This window comes from Jaculus jaculus, chromosome 16 (assembly GCF_020740685.1).
Source record: "Jaculus jaculus isolate mJacJac1 chromosome 16, mJacJac1.mat.Y.cur, whole genome shotgun sequence".
NCBI lineage: Eukaryota > Metazoa > Chordata > Mammalia > Rodentia > Dipodidae > Jaculus > Jaculus jaculus.
The window spans coordinates 64,836,254-64,854,208 of NC_059117.1; the positions used below are offsets into that span (position 1 = coordinate 64,836,254).

Sequence of the window (17,955 nt, forward strand, 5' to 3'; positions counted from 1 at the left end):
GTTTGGAAAGATACCAGGGCTGACAGGAGTCAGAGATGCCCGGAGAGAACCACAGCAGGCCCGTGGGAAGAGCCTGCCTAGGAACCGGAGCTCTCAAGCCGTCTCACCAGGTCGTGACAGCCGCCGTTGCCCAGCCGGCAGGGGTCGATGGGGCTGCACGCGTAGCCATCTCCAGCAAAGCCCAGTTTGCAGGTGCATCGGCTCTGGAGAGGCCAGGAGACCAACGGCCTCGTCTCACCGTGGGCGCCAGCTCACCCACGGCTCCCCAGGAGCCTGCCCACACCTCAGAGGACATCCTGCCACCCTACCCTTGGGAGGGAGACCAGCTCTCAGGGTAGGGCTGGGCAAGGGATGGCATCGGCTGGAAACTTCTGAGGAGACTTGGTGCCATCCTGCACTCAGAGCCCTGCGCGGGTCATTGAGGTCAGCAGCTTGTGGCAAGTCAGCCACAAGCCAGCCATCCCCACACCACCCTGGCAGCTCGCTGAGCAGCTCTGATCCGTCCCACTACCACTACCCATGCCTTTGGCTTGCAGATGAGCAAAGCAATGGAACTCGCTCCCCCTCCCCAAGATCTCAAGTGTTGGGGATCGAGACCTACTTATTCAAAACCTCAGCTCTGGGCTGGAGAGCTGGCTTAGAGGGTAAGGTGCTTGCCTACGAAGCTTAAGGACTCAGGTTTGATTCCCCAGTACCCACTTAAAGCCAGATGCACAAGGCGGCACATGCCTCTGGAGTTTGTTTGAAGTGGCTAGAGGCTCTGGCACGCCCATTCTCTTTATCCTTCATTCTCTCCCTCTCTCTTTATCTCAAATAAATAATAAAATATGTTTTAAAACCTCAGTTCTGAGGATGTTTTTGTTTTTTTTTGTTTGTTTGTTTTCTTTTTTTAAATTTAATTTATTAGTTTTCTTTTCAGCAAATACAGGCAGTTTGGTACCATTGTTTAGGCTCATCTATGATCTACCCCCTCCCCCTCCCACTGGACCCTCCTTGTTGATGTAAATGGGTCGTGCATTGTGGAGTTAGCCCACAGTTATTGGTATGATAAATATCTCTGCAAATCATGACCCAACATGTGACTCTGACTGTTTGTTTTCTTTTGTTGTTTTTGAGGTAGTGTCTTGCTTCAGTCCAGGCTGACCTAGAATTCCCTATGTAGTCTCAGGGTGGCTTTGAACTCACAGTGATCCTCCTACCTCTGCTTCCCAAGTGTTGGGATTTAAGGCATGCACCACCACGCCTAGCCTACTTCTGAGTTTTTATTTGATGTCTAGCCACTACAAATGAACTCCAGATGCATGTGCCACCTTGTGCATCTGGCTTACATGGGACCTGGATCCTTAGGCTTTGCAGACAAGGCCTTTACTGCTAAGCCATCTCTCCAGCCCTGGGTTTTTGTTTTCTTTTTGAGATAGAATCTCGTGATGAAATAACCCAGGCCAACAGCCTCAAATTTGAGACCTTCTTGCCTCTGCCTCCCAGGTACTGGGTGCTGGCATTCTGAGTTTTAAAGTTCCGGGTGGGGTTCAGTGCTCCAGTCCTTATCCCCTTGGTCTTACTGCCAGTACCCTATGGGCTGCTGACCCAGATACCATGGTAGAATCGGGAGGACACAGAGTCCCTTGGGCCCTTGCATAAGCCAGAACTCCGCAGAAACTGGCTCAGAGCCAGCCCAAGCTCTGCGTGGCATGTTCAATATTTTTAAATGCATGTCAGAATTTGGGTCCTAGGGCTGGAAAGAAGACTCAGTGGTTAAAGGGACTTGTTTGCAAAGCTTGCTGCCCAGGGTTCAAATCTCAAGCCACCCAAGTAAGCCACATGCAAAAAGTGACATAAGGGTTCTGGAGAGGTGGTTCAGCGGTTAAAGGCATTTGCTTAAAAGCCTGACGGGCCACGTTCAACCCCTTCACACACCGTTCCCACATAGAACCAGATGCACAAAGTGGTGCATGCATCTGGAGTTCACTTGCAGTGGCAGAAGGCCCTGGCATGTCCGTGTTTCCTCCCTCTCTCCTCCTTTTCTCTGTCTCTCTCTCTCAAATAAATAAAAATATAAAAACATAAGAATCTGTTTTTTTGTTTTTTTTTTTTTAAGTGGTGTGTAGCCAGGTGTGGTGGCACAGACCTTTAATCCCACCACTCGGGAGGCAGAGGTAGGAGGATCACCGTGAGTTCAAGGCCACCCTGAGACTATAAAGCAAATTCCAGGTCAGCCTGAGCTAGAGTGAGACCCTACCTTGAAAAACAACCAAAAAACAGTGGCGTGAGCATCTGGCATTCATTTGTAGCAGCGAAAGGCCTTGGTGTGCCCTCCCCCACAAATTAGTCAATCCCTAGCTCAAAGATGCTTCCGATGGAGAAGCTGAATCTCAAGGGCCCACAACAAGCCCCTGAGACAGCCAAGTTCCAGAATCAGATTTCCACCTGAGACTACTGATTTGAGAAGGCCACCTCAGCAGATGGGGCGCCCGCTTTGCTCAGTACCACAGTTCTTTGGTCTGGATCGGGCACTAGCTTGTAATACTGGATACCCTGATCACACACGGGGATCCATTGAACACGCGGAGGGACCAGTCAGCCCTGGGTGCACATTCCTCAATTGCTTTTATAGTTAGTTCCAGACTCTTGGCTTGAGCCTGGAGTGCGTATACCTGGAGTCAGAGGGTGCCTCACCTGTCCAGGGCCCACGTAGCTGCAGAGGGCGTCGGCGTGGCAGCCTCCTCGAGTGTCCAGCCCGCACTCATCAATGGCCACACAGACACGGCCATCCCCACTCCAACCTTTGTGGCAGGCGCAGTGGTAGTTTCCCAGGTCCCCAGAGATACATTCAGCCTATTTGGGTTGTGGATAAATGACTCAAGGGCGCACGGCTACAGGTAGAGGCCAGAGAGCCCCATCTTGCCCCGGGAAGGAGAGGGAAGAGGAACTGACGTTCTCTGAGCAGCCTCCACGGTCCGGGTGGGAGCAGGGGTTCCTGCGTGTGCATGAATAGCCGTCCCCCTCAAAGCCATCGAGGCAGACGCACCTGGGAGCAGAGGAAGAGCGGCCTCCTTGAGCCCGAGGAAGAGGCTGGAGGCTAGACAGACTGACACGTGCTCACAGATTGGATTGAGAGAAAGCCGTTGTCCTCACCTGGCACTGCCCCCCTGACTAACACAGCGGGCATGCAGGTCACAGAGCTGGGCCAGCCCTGTGGGCCCACAATCCACCACGGACTCGTTGCAGAAGATGCCTCGGAAGCCGGGGGCACATGTACCATGCTGGCACACACCCCTGCTGCCTGGACGGTTGTCACATAGACCATGGACACAGCCGCAGTCTGTAGGGACGAAATGGAAAGAGAGAAACCTCATGAGGCAGGTGGAAGCCAGGGTTGGTTTGGAGCCAGGATGGGTTTTGCAAAGTGAGGGGAGTGTGTTTGGGAATGGGACAGTCATAATAAACTTAACTTCAGGGTTCCCAAATCAGAGATCATTCCAGATTCAGGGGGCAGATGGGCAAGAGGAATGTGAGGCAGGCAGGGGCATTCTGAGCTTTCAGCAATTCTAGCTGCCCTGCCCCTAACAAGCCCCATCAGGCAGTTTTCAGTGTGTCTGACCTAGATCCTGCTTGTTTTAAGAAGAGAAGATCTACCTGTGTTCCTTAATCTGGCCCCAGTGCTTCTCATCTATACCATTCCTCTACAGGGCCTGTTCCTGTCTTCTTGGGAGCCTCCAGCCTACATTCCACACAGACCTTCTTTTTCCCTGGAAGGTGACCTGGGCCAGGACCACTCACCCTCCTGGCATTGCTCTCCATGCTTGTTCGGGTTGGAGCAGATATGGCAGGCGATGCCCTTGTAGTCTGGGAAGCAGAGGCAGGCCCCATTACCCCGGATACCATCACTGCACTGGAGAGGGGAAGGATACGTGGTCAGTCACAGGAGATGGTCACCACTTCACCTTCCCCAGAACCCTCCTCCCTGGCTGCCTCTAAGCTCCTGCTTCTCCCCAGACCTCTCCCTGGACGGGACCTTCAAAGTCACCGATGCTAACACAGTAGTCACTGAAAGGCAGGTGGCCTTGGAGGTTTCATATGCAACCTGGTCATGCATAATGCCCACTTTGGTGAAAGCAGAACACTGAAGAAGACTACTGGCAACTAGTCTTTTGGAAAATCAATATCAAAACTATCGAAGCAGGGCTGGAGAGATGGCTTACAGGTTAAGGCATTTGACTGCAAAGCCAAAGGACCCAGGTTCAATTCCCCAGGACCCACTGCCTGATGCACAAGATGGCACATGCATCTGGAGTTCATTTGCAATGGCTAGAGGCCCTGGCACACCCATTTTTTTCTCTCTCTCTCAAATAAATAATTAAAAAAAAAAAACCTATCCAGCTGGGCATGGTGGCATGTCTTTAATCCCAGAACTCGGGAGGCAGAGGTAGGAGGATTGCCGTGAGTTTGAGGCCACCCTGAGACTACATAGTGAATTGCAGGTCAGCCTGGGCTAGAGCGAGACCCTACCTTCACTAGAAGTGAGGAAGCCAGGGCCAGAGGGGCACACATTCCCAGCTGGGGAAGGAACCCACTTTCCCCATAGTTAGAGAGGGTGAAGACTCACATTGCCTTTGCCATAGCAGGGATTGGAGAAGCCCCCAGGACACTGTGTACAGTCAGGCCCAAAAAACCCTTTGCAGCAGCCACGTTTCTGTAAGAGACAGAGTGTGCCTGAGAGTCCGGACCATGCCTCCCTCTCCACCCAGGCTGTTCATGTTTCCTGCCCTTCCACCTCTCCATCAGCAGAGTGAGTAAAGACACTTTCCACTTAATCCAGTCACAGCGCCAAGAAAGAAGACAGAGGAGGAGATGTCAGGAAGAAAGGAAAGAAGGAAGGAAGAGAGGAACGGAGGGAAGAAAGGAATGAAAAGAGGAAGGGAAGGAAAGGAAAGGAAGGGAGGGTGGGAGGGACGAGGGAAGCTGGCATGGTAACGCACACCTTTAATCCCCAGCACTTGGGAGACAGAGGTAGGAGGACCACTGTGAGTTTGAGGCCAACCTGGATACAGAGTGACTTCCAGATCAGCCTTGGCTAAAGTGAGGCCCTATCTTGAAAGAAGAAAAGAAAGAAAGAAAGAAAGAAAGAAAGAAAGAAAGAAAGAAAGAAAGAAAGAGAGAAAGAAAGAAGAGATGAGAAAAGACGAGAAGAAGAAAGGAAAGGAAAAAGAAAAAAAAAGAGGTAATTCCACAGAAAGACAGTCTCCTCAGCCCAATTTAGGAACCTCAGACAACTGGTAAGTGCCCAGGGTCCCCTAGGAGCACATGCCCACCCATCTTACTGTGATGGTCTGGTTGCAGTAGTAGGCACAGCCCTTCTTCAGCACGTTGAGCCCAGTTGGGTCGTGGGTGTAGACACACTCCTTGGGGAAGATGTCCTGGGACGCGCACATCAGCAGAGCAGCGCTGACCCGGCCCATTGCCAGGCAGCCCTGGCCCCGGCACTCCCGCCCTCAGGGGACCATGAGGCACTGAGCTTCCAAGCATGGCCCAGCCTCTTAGCTCCTACTCCCAACTGCTACCCAGGGCAGGGACAGAGGGCCTGACAGGAGTGAGGGAACCCTGTGAGCCAGGCAAGGGTGCTTACCAGCTTCACACTGTTAGGAGGGCACACACTGGTGTTCAGAGCATGGCAGTCCACACAGGAGCCCTAGGCAGGGACAGGGACAGGGGAGAAGGGAGAGGGTCAGGCAGCATTTACTTATTAAAAATCCCTAAGAAAGTGATACTGAGCAGAGATTGGAGGGGTGAGAAAGAGCCAACAACATGGGGGGCTGGAGAGACGGCTCAGCAGTTAAAGGCACTTGCTTGTGAAGCCTGACGTCCTGGGTTTGCTTCCCCAGGACCCATATAAAGCCAGATGCACAAGGTGGGGCATGCATCTGGAGTTCGTTTGCAGTGGCTTTGCACAACCATTCTCTCTCCATGTCTCTCTCTCCCTTCCTCCTTCCTTCCCTACCTAGCAAATAAGTAAAAATATGTAAACATTATTTTAAAAGCCAGGCATATGGGATATTGTTTACAATTATGGAAGCTGTTAATAAAAAAAAATCGAAAAGGAAAAAAAAACCAGGCATGGTGGCACACGCCTTTAATCCCAGCACTTGGGAGGCAGAGGTAGGAGGATCACCGTGAGTTCAAGGCAACCTGGAGACTACATAGTGAATTCCAGGTCAGCCTAGGCTAGAATGAGACTCTATGCTGAAAAGCTATATACATATATATATATATATATATAATTTTAAAAAGAGAAAGAAAGAGCCAATCAAAGAGGCCAACATACAGGGATTAAATTCGTCCCTTGAGAATGAGCTAGTTACCACAATAGTGAGTTGTGGCAGAGTGAGCCTGACATTTCTTCCTGTGCTCTGCAACCTCTTTGTCCCTCAGGAGATGACCACCTGCCTATGTGCTAGGGGCAAGGGACTGGGCACAAGGCAGATACAAGGGGTGGCTCACCATCACAATCTTGTACTGCTCCTCATCACAGTGCTTGGGCAGGATAGGCAGGATGGTTGGGGGCAGCAGGATGCCATCTAACATGTGGATCACACCATTGGACGCCAGCACGTCGACGCTCCGTACGGGGACGCCCTCAGATCCTAGCAGAATACGGCCCTGCAGAACAGACCCAGTGTGCCGCCCCAAGCCCAGCAGGCCTTGGCAGGCCCTTACTGTTCTTCTTCTACCTGAGGAACCTCCCCCCACCCCCACACCCTGCCACACCCCATACAGCTCATGCTTGTTTCCAGGACCTAGCTCCAGGGGCTCAGAGCACACAGGTATGCATGAATGGGGCTGAGTGACACCCAGCCATCACCAGCCCTTGCAACGACCCGTGTGTTTAGCCACGCACACATCTTACCTCCTCAGAGACATTCACAGTCAGGACCTGGTTAGCCACGGTGAGGACTCGTCCTTTGGAGATGAGCTTCGCAGCTGTCAGCTGGGGTCAGGAGACAGTGGCTTTAGTCATGCCTTTACTGGATGATATATAATAATATTACCCTCTGGGTCCCCACATAGAAGTGAAAAGGAGAAGAAGAAAGGAGGTCTGGGGCTGGAGCGATGGCTGAGAAGTTAAGGCACTTGCCTCCAAAGCCAAAGGACCCCAACTTGATTTCCCAGGGTCCATGTAAAGCCAGATGCATAAGGTGGTGCATCATGAGTCTGGAGTTCATTTGCAGTGGCTGGAGGCCCTGGTGTGCCTATTCTCTTTCTATCTCTCCCTCTCTTTCTCTCTCTCTCTTTCTTTTTCTTTTTTTTTTTTTTCGGGGTCTGGTCTCACTCTAGCCCAGGCTGACCTGTAATTCACTATGTAGTCTCAGGCTGGCCTCGAACTCATGATAATCCTCTTACCTCTGCCTCCCAAGTGCTGGAATTAAAGGTGTGCGCCACCATGCCCGGTTTTTTTTTTTTTTTTCTCTCTCTCTTTTAAATAAATAAATAAGTGGGTTTTTTTTTTTAAAAAAAAAAAAAGAGGCGGTCTGCAGGGAAGATCAGAATCTATAGACAGTCCCCACCACCCCACAGCAAGGGCCCTCACGAAGGAAGAGGTCCTCTCACTTGGCCGTGACTACAGATGTGGTATCGAACCAGTTCCTGCAGTTTGGAAAGGCCCTGCCAGGGAAGAAGAAATCGGTTGTCGGGCATGCACTGGTGCGGGAAGGTGGAGCCCGGCCCGCAGCCCCTTCCCCGCCTCGAGCTTACTGCCGTGAAGAGGTAGATCAGACGGCCGTCTCGCAGGCTGTCCACAGCCTCGTTGCTTGGGGCAAAGATTGTAAAGGGCCCCGGCCCATCCAGAATGGAGGGAAGCCCACAGTTCTATGGCAACAGAAGGGAAGCTCAGTTGGCTCCATTTGAAACTACTTTCTGGACCCTGTTACCCTTTGATAGCAGAGATCTCCCCCACACACACTAGTTCAAGTGGGTCCATACCACCCCATAACTTCAGAATTGCGATGGGCAGGCTCTGAGAAGGTGGTTCAGTCAGAGTTTGGGGTCTGGAGCTATTGTTGCCCCCTTACCCTCCAGCTCACCTCTAGGATGGTTTCAAACCGGCTAAAGGCCTCAGTAGAAGCAAGGATCTGACCAATGGTTTTCTGCAGGAAGAGATGGGGTGAGGGCCCCAGGACAGTGTGAGACTGCTTCAGCACAGGGAGAAGCAGTCTGGCCTTTGCCTGCCAGAGCTACAGGAGGTGGTGACTCACCTTGGGGTCCCCTGGGAGCGCTGGCGGGGGTTGCCACCGTAGGGTGGTGACCACGTGGAAAACACCATTGGCTGCTATGTAGTTGGCCTTGTGGATGGTGAATGTCTGCTGAGGTTGGTCTTTGTACGTATAGGTGTATCTCTGATAAGACAGACACAGGGGAGCCACGTGCCAGCCCTCTGTCCTGATGCCCCTGCCCACTGCCACATGTACACCCCGACTGCATCCTCCACCTGCCATTCCTCTGGCTCCAAGACTCAAGTCCCTCTTACCAAGCGGTTGTAAGTGACAGTGATCTCTTGTCCAGCCAGCGTCCACCACCGGCGTGTACTTGGGGGCCCCACATCCTCCAAGATGTGCTGTCCTGCGATGATGTGCTGTTTACAGAGCTGCTGGGCAAGTGTCGCCTATAAATGCAGAGGGTCAGCGTGCACAGTGAGTCCAGGCAGGTCAGCCCTCTTTGTCCCAACACTGCCTAAGCAATGGATGGGGTAGGTGCCAACCCAGGACTGTGTCCCAGGCAGCCTGGGGCCGGGGGAGGACATGGACCGTTCTGAGATGGGGAGGGCTCACATTCATGGTCCTGGGGGAGATGGAGGACACAAAGATGGACGGCACCAGCACCGTGAATGGGCCTGATGAAGTGAGGATCTCTTGGCAGCCCTGCTCTGCAAGGTCAGGAGAGGAAGCTTCAAAATGGAGCTGGAGAGTAGGGGTGAGGACCTTGCATCCAGGCGTCGGGTAGGTGGGGGCAACAGGGCTGGAGTCAGATCCCGGCCTCATCGTGACCCCTCCCAGACCATTCTGCTGCTACCACAGAAAACACAGCCTGTGCAGAGGCCAACCATCCCTGCCTCCCAGGTCTTTGGTGCCAGGAGTGGGGTTTCAGGCAGGCCAAGGGGGCACACACCCAGCATGGCGATGGCCACTCTCAGCCGCAGGAACACCAGGCCTATCTGGTTGGCCCTCTGCACCTCGTGAAGCAGGTGTCCGTAGCAGGCACGTCCGTCCCCAACCTCACCCTCTTTACATAAACAGCTGTGGACCCAGGGAAGACTGGTCAGGGAAGGGGATGGGTTGGTCTCCCAGTTCTCATCCCTGGTCCTCCTCCAGCTCTTCCTGCAGGGTCCTGAGTGAAGGTTCACAGGAGTGTGTGTGCTGCCCAGCCTACCCTTCTGATTGGCTCCCATGCCTCCCCCCTGGTCCCCGTGCCCACCTGGTCTTCCCATCAGGGGTCACCTGGCAGGTGGCTGACTGGTCACAGGAATGGGGTAAGCAGAAGGCAAAGCAGCCCGCAGAGGCGTTGTTGTTAACACTGAGGAGGCCTGGCTGACACGTGCAGACAGCCTGCTCAAGAGACAAGGGCAAGAGAGGATCGGTGCCCCCACCAGGGGCACTCAGAAGGACCGCTGGCATATGCCTCCCTCACACAGCCTCTGCTGGGCTCCCACCATCTGCCTTCCGAGAACAGGGCTGGCATGCTGCCCCCATTTTTACAAGTGGGACACCTGGGGTGCTCAGAGGGTCCATGCCTCTCCCAGACTGGGCGGGTAGCCTGTGGGGCAGGGCCCCCCCTCCGCCCCCCCCCCCCCCCCCCGCTCACCTTGCCTGGCCTCTGGTACAGACACGAGGTGGAGTTGCTGGGGCAGCCCCCGAAATTGATGGTGCATGGGTCCTGGGGTAGACACACCTTCCCATCACCGTGGTAATTGTCAGGGCAGTGGCACTGAGCCTGACCTTCGGGACTCGCTAAGCATCGGGCCAGCGGCGAGCAGGGGGCGGGCTTGCAGGGGTCAGGAGCTGCGGGCGGGCGCAGAGCGAGCCCAAGTCAGTCAAGCCCTGGAAGTGCTCCCAACTTCATGGCTTCCACCAGGGCAGGGCCAGGCCCCGGGGAGAGGCCTTCTGCTCCCTTCTGAGGACAGTTCTCGCTTCCAATAAACGCCCAGACTGCGCGCGCTGGGACGAAGACGTTGCCTTGCCAGTCCCTGCTCATGCCCCTCCCCCAACAGCTAGCGCCCCCTGCCTCCAGGTCACAGGTTTACCCAGGCAAACGCTGCCCTCCTGGGTGTAGCCCGGCAAGCACTTGCAAGTAGGCTCCTCTGCAGAGCACTGGGAGTTCTGGGGGCAGTTCAGGCTCTTGCAGACCGGGAGCTCTGAGCAGATCGGAGAGGGCACAGTGAGGGAAAAAAGACCCAGTTTGGAGAAGAGCACAGGCACTCGGCTCCACTTGCTGTGTGATTCGGAGCAGGTGCCCCCACCCCCTTCTCTAAGTCTCCCGGAGGAGAAGTCTGGAATGACGCCTCGTCCCCACCAGATCTTAGGCCGAGGTTCTACTGGGGCTCAAGCCAACTGACTTCCGCTCTGACCAAAGAGAACCTGGCTGTAGTCCTCACCTTGGTCACAGTGAGGGCCGGTGTATCCAGCAAAGCAATGGCACTTCCCGTTTCCCAGTGGCCCGTGGTTGCACACACCATGCACACAGCTACACTCTAGGAGGGACACACGGGGTTAATGTGGGACCTTATCCTCACATATAAGAACATTTGGAACCTGGCGTGGTGGTGCACGCCTTTAATCCCAGCACAGAGGTAGAAGGATCACCGTGAGTTCAAGGCCAGCCTGAGACTACATAGACTACATAGTGAATTGTAGGTCAGCCTGGGCAAGTGAAACCCTACGTCGAAAAGAAATAAAAAAGGACATTTGGTGCCTGCCCTTTGACATGAATAACATTGAGAATCCAGAGCTGGGATGAGAAACCACAGGGAAAAAAGGAAGCCCAGGGAAGGCAGGAGGTGAGTGTGTGGGCATGGGATCATGGAGGGCTTCCTGGAGGAAGCCTCTGAGACCAGCGTCCCTGGAGGGCCAGGTAAGACTGAAGGGCTGGGAGCGGGCCCGAGGGAAGGGTAGGACAGTCCTGCAAGCTCACCTGATTGACAGTCAGGTCCGAATCTCTGGGGATCTCGGCAGTCCTGGCAAGCTGAGCCACTGAAGTTTGCCTGTGGGTGCGCTAAATCAGTGGGGCTCCTTTCAGCACCCCCACCCTAACCCTGCCTGACCCTTACCTGGCATACACAGGTCCCGTTGCCAGCCATGCCATCCAGGCAGGTCCCGTGGCCATTGCATGGGCTCTCAGCACCCCCGGGGCACTCTGTGAAGCACCCCTCATAACTCAGCTGTGTCCCCAGAACTCTCCCCTTGTCCCAGCTCAAGGGTCTCCCCCAGGATGGCCAGGGATTGGGGGCCAGGACTCAGATGAACATGCTAAGGGGGATGCACATAGCTCCTCGGATAGGAAGCCTGGGGTCGGGGTGGGGTGGTCGAGCAAGGCGGGCCCCTCCTCTGTACCGTAGCACTGGGACCCCCAGTAGCCAGGACAACAGGCCTTCTGCACCACGTCCTTCCAGCACTCCCGGCTGCAGCCACTCAAAGACACCAAAGACTCCCCTAGTTGGACCTCATAGCTAAGGAAAAGGGTTGGTAGGTGGGTAAGAAAAGAGCCTCCTCTTTTCACATTGGATTCTAGGACTCTCAACCCACCTCTTTCATCTTTACCTGCCCCACAGCTGAGCTCAGAGCCTGGCACACCCAGTGGTGCCCAGTGAACACCATTTGCCCTCTCTATCCTCTGCTTCTTCCCTGCCTGTCTGTACAGAGCAGCTATGTGGAGAAGTGCGTCCGCGGCCTCTTTCCGCAGGCCTGTGGGGCTTCCCCGTGGTCTCCTGCCTGCCCCCTCCCGCCATGGGAGCTTCTGGAAGTGGGCAAGATGGATGGGGTTGGCAGCCCATACCGGCAATCTTGGGATATCTTCTCTGGGAAATACCGAAGCCAGCCCGAGGGACACGCCCGCTTCTTGATGGCCGCGCACGTGGTGCAGGGGGAGTGAGTTATAAACTTGGTCTTCACGTCGCAGCGCTTGGACCGCACCTGGGCAGCGGGTGGAGCGTCGAGTGAGAACCCTGGAGCCCACTCCAGTCCTCTGTTCGGACTGCATCGAGGCTGAGAACTTCCCTGACACCAGCTGCTGATGCCACAGCCTGCCTCAATGTCCAAAGGATGGAAAGCCTTCAGGTTTACACCCACCAACGAAACAAGACTTACTTCCATGTCAGGTCAGGAACTGAGATGGTCCAGCAGGACCCTGTCCAAAGTTACCCGGGCATGGTAAAACACGGCATGGACTCTAGGCTCACAGCCTCGAGCCCATTCTTGTCTTTCAGATACAAACAAAGGCAAATCTGACTCGGCTTGGAAGAACAGCAGGATTTCAGCCTCCATTCATGACAGGAGGGAGAAGGCACAAGGTTCCAGCCACTGGCTGAGAGCTCGGGGGCGTCTGGCCTGGCGCACTTGGGCTGGGCACTTCCTGGAGGAGGTGGTAGAGCCAAAGACCAGAAGTGGAAAGGGGCAAATGGCCATGTGTGATGGACAGAGGGGCCCGAGTGAGGCTTGGAGGGGGTCAGCTGGCCAAGCTGACAACAGCCTCCTAAGTCTAGGGGAGGCAGAGCCAGGGGCAGCCCCCAGAACTTGGTTCATAGTCCTGTAGCTCAGGCTGGCCTCAAACTCACGGTGATTCATCTACTTCAGCCTCCTAAATGCTGGGATTAAGGTTGTGTGTGACCATGCCCAACTTTTATTTATTTATTTATTTTTTCCTGAGGTAGAGTCTTACCCAGGCTGAGGTGGATGGAATTCACTGTCTTTTCAGAGTGGCCTCAAACTCATGGCAATCCTCCGATCTCTGCCTCCCAAGTGCTGGGATTAAAGGTATGTGCCACTAGGCCCAGCTTTTTTTGGTTTTTCTTTTTTTGAGACAAAAATCTCACGTAGCCCACTCTGGCCTCAACGTTACTATGCAGAGCAAGGGGTCTCTGATCCTCCTGCCACCACCTCCCAAGAACTGCACGACCACATTGGCTTTCGTTAACCCCTTAAACAGGCACCTCGCTGCTGTGCGCAGAATAGAGCGGAGTGAGTGGAAGAGGGCGTTCCTTGTCACCCGGCAGTGGCGTGGCCGAGCCACGGATGTAGGATGAGCTGTGGGGGAAGGCCCAACCCCCTAGCGGGCGATAGCCCTATTCACTGGTTTGACATGGCTCCTGGAATTCTCCAACTGGGACTATCTTCAGGGACAAATACTGGGCTGGAGAGATGCCTCAGCCGTTAAAAGCTCTCGCTTGCAAAGCGTGCTGGCTGGGGTTTGAGTGCCCAGCACCGGCATGAAATCAGATGCACTAAGTGGCATACGTGTCTGCAGTTTGTTTGCAGTGAGTGGAAGGAGACCCTGGAGCTCCTGTACATATTCTCTCTGTCTGCTTCTTTGTCTCTCTCTCTCTCTCTCTCTCCCTCTCAAATAAATAAATAAAAATATTTTCAGCAGTGAGTGGTGGTACATGTCTTTAATCCCAGCACTGGGGAGGCAGAGACAGGAGGATCACTGTGAGTTCAAGGCCAGTCTCAGACTACATAGTGAATTCCAGCTCAGCCTGGGCTAGAGAGACACCCTGCCTCAAAAAAAAAAAAAAAAAAAAATCCAGAGACTATAGTGTTATGCCCTAGAGAACAGAACCTTGCTCATGGTTGTGAGAAAAAGGCACAGGGTGTGTGTGTGGGGGGGGCACATTTTGATGACAGAGCGATGAAGGGGGTGATCTGTTGAAGGCACCATGTTCTCATTTTGAAAAATGCTGAGCACACAGTGCTCAAAAGGTGTGTGTGCCCAGAATGGCTCTTCTCTAGACCGAGTTACAGATGTTGGTTTCCCTAGGCCAGAGAAAAGGAGGAAACAGTGCCCCGACACTTTCTTGGGGACTTTGCGGGTCGTGATTTGGCCTTTTCCACTCATGCCTTTGCGGTCTACGAAGAGGGAAGTTGCTGGGCACAGCCTGGGCTCTGGCTGGCTGCAGCCCTGGCTATTGTGGTCCCCTCCCCACTCCAAGGCTCTTCTTTGATGAGCCAGGGGCCACCTGGGAAATGGGGTAATCCACATATGAAGCAGATTCCCCTCAAGGCTTCCTGAAAAGGCAAGCGAATTGGCAGCCCAACACCACCACTCTGGCTGGGCACCCATATGGTTGGCCAGAGCTGGGTATGACTCAGGGTGAAGGAGGGCTGGGACTCTGTTGGTACCCAGTGTGAAGGGGTGAAGGGTGGACAAGGCAGCGGCCAAATCAGCTCTTCTCCAGGGACCACACCTGAGGCCGGCATCAGGCCCAGGTCTGCCCGGCAGTGCCACCATCCAGAACCCCCAGTCCTGCTGGTGATGCAGCTGGGTGGGGCGAAGCTGGTCCCAGCCCGAGAGCTGAGTCAGATTCCCTCCCTCCTGGAGCTCCTCCGGACCAGACAGAGCCAGAGCCAAAGGACGCGCCCCTCCTCCTTCCAAGCTGAGTTTATAATGTCTGTTTCCCACAGAGGTGTTGCTGGGGAAGCAGAAGAGACACAGAGGAAGCCCAGGGGTAAAAAGCTAGAGACTAGGGCTGGAGGGATGGCTTAAAGTGCTTGTCTGAAAAGCCAAAGGAGCCAGGTTCAATTCCCCAGGACCCACATAACTCACTATGTGCACCCCCCCTCAAATAAATAAATAAAGCAAAAAAGTTATATATATACATATATATGGAGCTAGGGACTAGGCTCCTGGGGAATTTCTGGGATTGATGGCCTAGGACTCAAACACCCCAAATCCAGTAAGGGCCTCCCAAGAAGCTTCCCCATCACATGGAGCAGAGCAAGAGGTGACAGTGCCAGGTGCTAGCCAGCGCCCCTCTCCCTTTGTGCGCCGGCTTCAGACCCCATGGTGGCAGCCAACGTGGAGTAGGCACTGGGCAGAAGACTCCTGAGTCCGTCCCACACAGAGCTCCTGGGCCTCTGCCACCCCTTCTGCTGCTGCCCTTCGTATGAGGCTGTGGGATCCAAACTGGTCCTTCGTTTGTTTGTTTCTGAGGTAGGGTCTCTCTCTAGTCCAGGCTGACCTGGAATTCACTATGTATTCTCAGGGTGGCCTTGAACTCATGGCAATCCTACCTCTGCCTCCCTAGTGCTGGGATTAAAGGTGTGTGCAACCATGCCAGCTCTTTAAAAATATTTTATTTATTTGTTTGCACACAAAGAGAGAAACAGAGAGAAGTTAGATGATAGATGATAGATAGATAGATAGATAGATAGAAGATAGACGGTAGATAGATAAACAGATTGGGCATGCCAGGGCTTCTAGCCACTACAAACGAACTCCAGATGTATGTACCACTTTGTGCACCTGGCTTTAGGTGGGAACTAGGGAATCAAACTCAGGTCACTAGATTTTGTAGGCAAATGCCTTAACCTCTGAGCCATCTCTTCTACCCTGGGCATGTCTTTCATAGCAGTTGCAGTGAGTCTCATTGTCACACAGGGTGATGGTTGTGAATGGGAGATAAGGCCAACATTGCTGCATCCCCCACCCCAAAGATCTCAGAACCTCTTCCTTGCGAGGCCCAGGATGGCTGGACTCCAGTCCCAGAATGACAGGTGCTCAGAGCTACAAGTCTCTGCCAAAGAAAAAACTTCAACCTGAGGCTTTTCACTGACATGTCCCCATTGCCCAGTCTACAAGAAAATGGCGCAAGGTGTGAAATTCACTGGCATTGTACAAGGGAGGAGGAAGAGGAGGAGGAGGCAGGAAGCAGTTCGAGACCCACCTGTGAGCTCAGCACAGTCCTTGAGCTCTTGGTCTGTCACCCTCTCTCCCATTTTCTCAGCCTCCCACCTCTGGCCATCATCCATGCCACCTTCCCAAGGGACCACAGGGAGTTTAAGAGACAAGAACCAGGGCTGGAGAGATGTCTTAGCCGCTAAGTGCTTACCTGTGAAGCCTAAGGACCCCAGTTCAAGGCTTGATTCCCCAGTACCCATGTAAGCCAGATGCACAAGGTGGCACATGCATCTGGAGTTCATTTGCAGTGGCTGGAGGCCCTGGGACACCTATTCTCCCTCTTTCTCTCTGCCTCTTTCTCTGTCTGTCGCTCTCAAATAAATAAATAAAAATAAGCCAAAAATTTTTTTTAAAAAAAGACACAAGAACCGGATGACTGCAGAGGCTTGGATTTCTGTGATGCTAGAACTCTGGCAGTGGATCCTGGGACGAGACTTTCTTCTCTTTAGACCTCAGTAGTCCCAATAAGCAGAACTTGGCCTCACAGGGGAAGTTTCTTTGCCCGGCTGCAGGTCTCAGCTGGTAGACCCAGTCTCCACACTCAAGTCTCTTGCCAAATAACAAGCAACAGCCAAACCTCTACCAGGGAGTTGCCCAGGGAGCCTAGGTGCCCTCAGGTGCCACACCACCACTGCCCATGGGCTCCTTCCTGTCTGCTGAGTTTGCTGGCTTGGGAATCACACACCACGGCTGAGATTCACAGCTCAAGTGGAAATGACCTCCTTGGGTTTTGGCCTCCTTACCAGGAGAACAACGGGTGGCACAGAGTACTCAAGGGGACATGCCCAGGTCTGGCTCAAGAACATTATCTTTGGCTGCTGTCTATCCAGTGGCAAGAGAATAGGTGACCCTCATTCCACCTTCTGGCGGGCTTGGGGCTGGCCGCAGGAACACATGTGCATATATATGTTCCACGTGAGCCCCTTGGCTTGTGGATTCCATTAGGGGTTAATGGTGATCACCGCTCCAATCTCCACATGAGGACCACACAGTGCTGGACCTCGGTCTGGGCAGGGAAGCCAGGAGAATAGAGCCCCTTCACTCACAGGCTGGGGGGACACTGGGGATGGCTGCCCGCAGCATGGGGCTGGCCGGTCAGGCAGAGTTGGGGGTGGGGGCAGCCTGATTTAGCCTATGTCTCAGGTAACCAGCCACAGACCTCAGCTTGGGGAGGGGCACTGCAGCCTGACATCAGAGCCTCCTCCTCAAGAGCCACCCAGGCACTAGTGGCTTTGTTTTCCCCAGACCCATGCACACAAAGTTTCTCCTTTCCCTGGCCAGCAAGGCCCGGGGAGCTGAAACCCCCGTGGGCGGCTCACACTCACCTTTTGCCCTCTGATGAAGCTGAAACCCGTTAGGCAGATGACCAGGAGGGAGAGCAAGAGAAGGCCCCGGAGCTCCAGCATGGCTGGCTGGCGGGCGGGCGGGCACACTGTTCGGGGCAGAAGTCTCCGCAGCTTGGGAATGGACTCCAGAAGGCAGGCATGGGGCAGGCGAGCAGACAGGGGATGGGGTGGGCAGTCGCTTTTAAAAGCCGCCCGGTCAGCTCACCCCCACAGGAACCCACCAGGATTTCCTCCTGCATATCAGCAGTCTGCAGGCGGAAGGGAAGGCGCTGGCCACTGACACCCCCCCCCCCCCCGGCATGGACGACCGGGGACCAGTTCAGTGCTTCTCATTCCAAGACCCCCACTTACAGAACCATAGCCTGGGAAGCCCACCATTAGCCACCTGCCTGGGTGCTAGGGTAAGTTACGAAGCAAATTCAAAGGCAAATGAACAACTCCTACCCAATATGCTTAGACAAGGCTTTTCTTTGAGAGAGGCTCTGGAGTTCTGGTCACTGGGAGGAAGGGCAGCCCCTGGGCCAGCTGCCTTTCCCATACCCGGGCCTTTCCCACCAACACTAAGTGAGGGGTCTAGTTACCATGCTAGGGCAGCAGACCCTTCTCCTGCGTGTGCCAACTGGCCCCCACTGCTTCTGACCTCCCCCTATGGCCCCCATGCACCCCTATCTGA

General features: G+C 54.2%; 1 protein-coding gene across 2 annotated transcripts in view; it reads right to left on the reverse strand.

The window, feature by feature from the left end:
- Positions 1-17,433, reverse strand: part of Stab1 (stabilin 1) — a 33,365-nt gene extending 15,932 nt beyond the window's left edge. For both annotated transcript variants that reach the window (XM_045135450.1, XM_045135452.1), the window contains exons 1-26: positions 17,262-17,433; positions 12,040-12,176; positions 11,598-11,713; positions 11,315-11,400; positions 11,179-11,248; positions 10,643-10,738; positions 10,292-10,402; positions 9,853-10,049; positions 9,466-9,596; positions 9,160-9,287; positions 8,823-8,917; positions 8,522-8,656; positions 8,250-8,390; positions 8,079-8,141; positions 7,750-7,863; positions 7,606-7,659; positions 6,905-6,985; positions 6,499-6,657; positions 5,627-5,689; positions 5,322-5,417; positions 4,607-4,693; positions 3,781-3,892; positions 3,136-3,322; positions 2,935-3,028; positions 2,677-2,835; positions 108-203 (exon numbers count right to left, since the gene is read on the reverse strand). In XM_045135450.1, coding sequence (XP_044991385.1) covers positions 108-203; positions 2,677-2,835; positions 2,935-3,028; positions 3,136-3,322; positions 3,781-3,892; positions 4,607-4,693; positions 5,322-5,417; positions 5,627-5,689; positions 6,499-6,657; positions 6,905-6,985; positions 7,606-7,659; positions 7,750-7,863; positions 8,079-8,141; positions 8,250-8,390; positions 8,522-8,656; positions 8,823-8,917; positions 9,160-9,287; positions 9,466-9,596; positions 9,853-10,049; positions 10,292-10,402; positions 10,643-10,738; positions 11,179-11,248; positions 11,315-11,400; positions 11,598-11,713; positions 12,040-12,176; positions 17,262-17,342 — 2,889 coding nt within the window. In that variant the 5' untranslated portion in view covers positions 17,343-17,433. The remainder of the gene's footprint in view (positions 1-107; positions 204-2,676; positions 2,836-2,934; positions 3,029-3,135; positions 3,323-3,780; positions 3,893-4,606; positions 4,694-5,321; positions 5,418-5,626; positions 5,690-6,498; positions 6,658-6,904; positions 6,986-7,605; positions 7,660-7,749; positions 7,864-8,078; positions 8,142-8,249; positions 8,391-8,521; positions 8,657-8,822; positions 8,918-9,159; positions 9,288-9,465; positions 9,597-9,852; positions 10,050-10,291; positions 10,403-10,642; positions 10,739-11,178; positions 11,249-11,314; positions 11,401-11,597; positions 11,714-12,039; positions 12,177-17,261) is intronic.
- Between the last annotated feature and the right edge of the window lie 522 nt (positions 17,434-17,955).